The following is a 4,550-nucleotide window of genomic DNA, read 5'->3' as shown; positions in this document are numbered from 1 at the left end:
TTATAGGTTTATAGTACAGTCTGAAGTCATGGGTTATGATATCTCAAGCTCTGTTCCTCTTTCTCAAGATCATTTTGGCTGTTGGGGTCTTTTTTCTATACATTCAAAAATTTCAAAATTGTTCGTTCTAGTTATATGAAATTTTTCATTGTTATATTTATAGGGATTGCACTGAAAATGTAGAGCACCTTGGTCAGGATAATCAGTTTAAAAATATTAAATCTTCCAATTCAAAAGAAGGCTATATTTTCTATCTGTTTTCTTTGTCTTCAATTTCTTTCATCAGTGTCTTATAGTTTTCCAAATACAGGTTTTTTTTTTACCTCCTGGGTTAATGGATTCCTAAGTATTTTTTTCTATTTTTATTCATTTACTTTTGATGTGACTCTACATGGGACTGTTTCCTTAAGTTCTGTTTCTTATAGTTCATTATAAGCATATAGAAAAGCAACAGATTTCTGTATAGTCATTTCCTGCAAATTTACTGAATTCATGGAGCATCTTTAGTAGTTTTTCACTGGTGTGTTTAGGATTTTCTATGTCTAATATTCTGTCACTTGCCAACAGTGACAGTTTTGCCCTAGATTTGAGTTCATGTGAGATTTCTTGTGGTTCTTTTAATAATGAAGTCTCTTTTAATAATTTTGCCCCAGCTTCCCCAGAAGCTTAGAGAGTAAAGAATCTGCCTGCAGTGCAGGAGACCTGGGTTCATTTCCTTGGTTGAGAAGATCCCCTGGAGAAGGAAATGGCAACCCACTCCAGTATTCTTGCCTGGAAAATCCCATGGACAGATGAAGCTGGTGGGCTCGTCCATGAGGTCACAAAGAGGCAGACATGACTGAGTGACTAACACACACACACACTATTCTGCCCAGTCCTTCAAGTTTCTAGAAAGCAAGTCCTACTGGCCTTTGCACAAAATGCTCTGGGAGCTTATCTTCCCAGTGGAGGACTCCCAAGCTTTGAAGTCTACCATGGGTTCATAAGTCTCCTATGGGACAATGTTTGCAGTACAATTATTATCTAGTTTATGTATCACCCTCCTAGGGTAATGAGACTTGATTATACTGTAAGCCCTCCTCTTCTATCCATCTCATTGCTATACCTTTTTATGTTTTTTGTTGTAGAAGATTTTTTTGATAGGTTCTGGTCTTTTTAACTAGTTGTGTTCTGTTCTGTTTTCACTGAACAGATTTGTGGTGTTAGGGTACAGATTCAGCAAGACCCTGTTTATGTATTTTTCCCAATCCCTCCTAGCTGCAGATTCACTTAGATTGACACCATTAGGCTCACCATCTTCACTCACCTGGACTCCCTACTTCTAGTCTTGTACTTCTTCAAATGATTACCAACAATTTAGCATTTCTAAAATGCAAGTCAGATCATTTTTATTGTTTTTGAATACCTAGATACAAAAGGGCAAGAAAATAGAAGATAAAATGAATAAGAAATAGAGAAATTACTGGAATAATTAATTCACTTGACTTGCCAATGACATTACCCTTAGTCATGATGTTCTTTTCCCACGACATCAGGTCCCTGAGCAAGTCCCCCTACCCCAGAATCCTTTACTAATCTGAGGGTAACATCTAGAGTGCCCAGGTTTTCTCTCAGCACCACTTTGTTTGGCTGAACTTGCTTGTCAGATGTGGAACATCAACAGCATCAAAATAATACATATATATTTTATTATAAGTGTTTGTACAAACTACACTTACAGTTCAAATTTGTAGGGATAGTTGGCATGTTCAATTAAGATTCTAAACTCACTTAGCTCTTATTTTTAATTATAAGATAAAAAAATATTGTTTGAGACAACGAAGGACTAAATGTTTCTTCTCCTTGCTTATATAATGTTACATACTTCAAATCTTTGCTCTGATGCCAACTCATGTGAAAAATGTTCCCTGCCTGAGAGGACATTGGGGTTAATATAATTCTGTCCATTCAGACTTAGTATTTTCCCCTCAGTACCTTGTGGGGTATTGAATTTTCAATATACCACAAGAAGCTAAGGATTTCAGACAGGAAACACTCACTAGATAGGTTCAGAATTGGATCATGAGGAACACACTAGTCCACAATAAAGACAGGCAGAAGATACGTAGTAGTTATGATTAGCTATGATAGCATGAAAGTGATTTCTAAAATTTGTCACACAGCCACCAAGGAGAAAATATGGACTAAAAAAGAAAGAAATGTCTGATAACTTTGCCTTTCTTTTTTAAAATTTAATTTTATTTTTAAAATTTTACTTTACATTTATTTTTAAGTAATTTCAAATATATACTGGTACCAAGGATAATAATAGTACAATGAACACATATAAAGCTTACCTACTTTAACCTGTTAACATTCTTTTGCCTCATCACCTTTTTCTGTCCATCTCTTTCCCATTAGTTGCATAAATTATGATATTTTACTCTAAATAATTTAGTTATATATTTCCTAAGTATATGAATACTATCCCCTCAGCATCACTGTACACTTATCAACTTCATAAAAGTAAAACATGGATTCAGTATAACTGTAAAAATAATTTTTACAAGAAGTATAAAATTAAAGATAAAATTTACAAGAGGTATAAAAATGAGCTTTCCAGTAGAGGGAAACAGTTCCTTCAAAGGGATGAATATAGGATGACACATGGTAGGACAATCCAAAGAATAACTTAAGCAGAAGGCTATATATTTCTGATAAGTAAACTGAAGAATAAACCATTAGCATAAAAATATCTTATTTCATAGTTCTCTGAAAGGCAGATTCCACATTCAACAAGTTCTTTAGAGCCCCTGTGACATCCTTATTCCTAAGACTATAGATTAAAGGGTTTAGAACAGGAGTGAGTATGGTGTAAAAGACAGATACAGCCATGTCCTTCTCAGAGGTGTGGTAGGAGCTGGGGAACATATAGCTGTAGGTTGAAGTTCCATAGAAGAGGATGACCACAGTCATGTGGGAAGAACAAGTCATAAAAGCCTTTTTCCTGCCCTCTGCTGAATTCATCCTGTGGATGGTGAGGAGGATGAATGAATAAGAGCTTGAAATGACTGTCACAGGGATGAGGAGCATGAGGACACAGCACAGGTACATGAGTGTCTCATACAGGGAAGTGTCTGAGCAGGAAAGCTTCATTACAGCAGGGACCTCACAGAAGAAGTGATGGATCTCCCGGGATCTGCAGAAGGGGAAGGTCATGGTGATGGGTGTGAGCATAAAGCCATCCACTGATCCCAGGAACCAGCAGCCAGATACCAGGAGGAGCCACACCTTATGGCTCATGAGGGTAGAATAGTGGAGTGGATGACAGATAGCCACATAGCGGTCATAGGCCATGGCAGCCAGAAGGAAATATTCTGAACCTCCTACTGTTAGATAGAGAAACATCTGCATTCCACATTCAGGGGCTGAGATCTTATTTTTACCCAGGGCCTGGTCCATGAGCATCTTGGGAACAATTACAGAAATGTATATCATGTCCATGAGAGACAATTGGCTGATGAAAAAGTACATGGGAGTGTGGAGGTGGGCATCGGAGTATATCAGAAGGATCAGCATGATATTCCCAGACAGGGCCATCAGGAAAATCACAAAAATGACTACACAGAGAAGAACTGGGTACTTGGATTGACTGAAGAGTCCCATGAGAATGAAATCCAACTGTCCTGTGTAGTTGGCCACCCAGGTGGAGTTGTCCATGAGATTTCACCTAGACCACCAAGGAGAGCTTTGTGATTAATAGATTATTCAAAGGATATGACCACCTGAAATGAACATCTAGTAAGATTGTGGGGTATGCACGTGTTCATGTGTATGCATGCTCAGAAACTCAGTTCTTCTAATTATGAAGAAATGTCACAGGGCTGTAGATTTTGAGATTAATAATTGCTTGCAATTCAGTTGAAATCTGAGATTCCACAACTTTTGCTTAAGTAGTTGGTTACTCACAGTAAAACTACAGTGTTTTGTTACAGAAGTCAGAATTGAATTAGTCTGTTTTAAGGAACCAACAAATCTTATAAAGTCTTTGAATGTATTCCACATGAGAAAGAATTAGAAAATAACTGAAACATAATTTGGGGAAAATCTATACCAAATGTTTGAACTCCCTTTGCCTGTAGGTTCTGGCCTTGCTGTGAGGCTCTGTGATTATGTGGGGGGAGACATGCATCCACAGAAGAAGACTGGGGTCCTCAGAAAAGCCAAATATTTAGTTATCCTGAGGGCACTGAGTGAGGAGCCCAGATTCTGAGGCAGGACTATGGCTGCTGGCTTACATTATCCTCTACCCGCCATTCCTCTGTCTGCAGTACATATAAATAATACAGTTTGGTCTCTGATATGGTTAGGATTAAATGAGGTAAATGAAGTAAACTAAATTGCTTAGAATATTGCCAGTTATAGATGAATAAGCATGTATATTGTCAAAGTATTAATATCTAGAGTTATGACATTATTTAATAGTATTTTTCTATTATTTGAGATGCATTATTTCAGTTTGCTAGTTTTAGCATCTATTTACATATATAAGAATTTGATTATTTCTGTAG

At 37.1% G+C, this 4,550-nt stretch overlaps 1 protein-coding gene across 1 annotated transcript; it reads right to left on the bottom strand.

Moving 5' to 3' along the window:
- Positions 1-2,736: 2,736 nt before the first annotated feature.
- On the bottom strand, positions 2,737-3,699 carry LOC138441806 (olfactory receptor 2T29-like). Its single transcript, XM_069592869.1, has one exon. The coding sequence runs from the start codon at positions 3,697-3,699 to the stop codon at positions 2,737-2,739; it is 963 nt and encodes a 320-aa protein (XP_069448970.1).
- Between the last annotated feature and the right edge of the window lie 851 nt (positions 3,700-4,550).

The sequence above is a fragment of the Ovis canadensis genome, chromosome 5 (assembly GCF_042477335.2).
Source record: "Ovis canadensis isolate MfBH-ARS-UI-01 breed Bighorn chromosome 5, ARS-UI_OviCan_v2, whole genome shotgun sequence".
NCBI lineage: Eukaryota > Metazoa > Chordata > Mammalia > Artiodactyla > Bovidae > Ovis > Ovis canadensis.
This window is presented reverse-complemented; position numbering and strand designations above follow the sequence as displayed.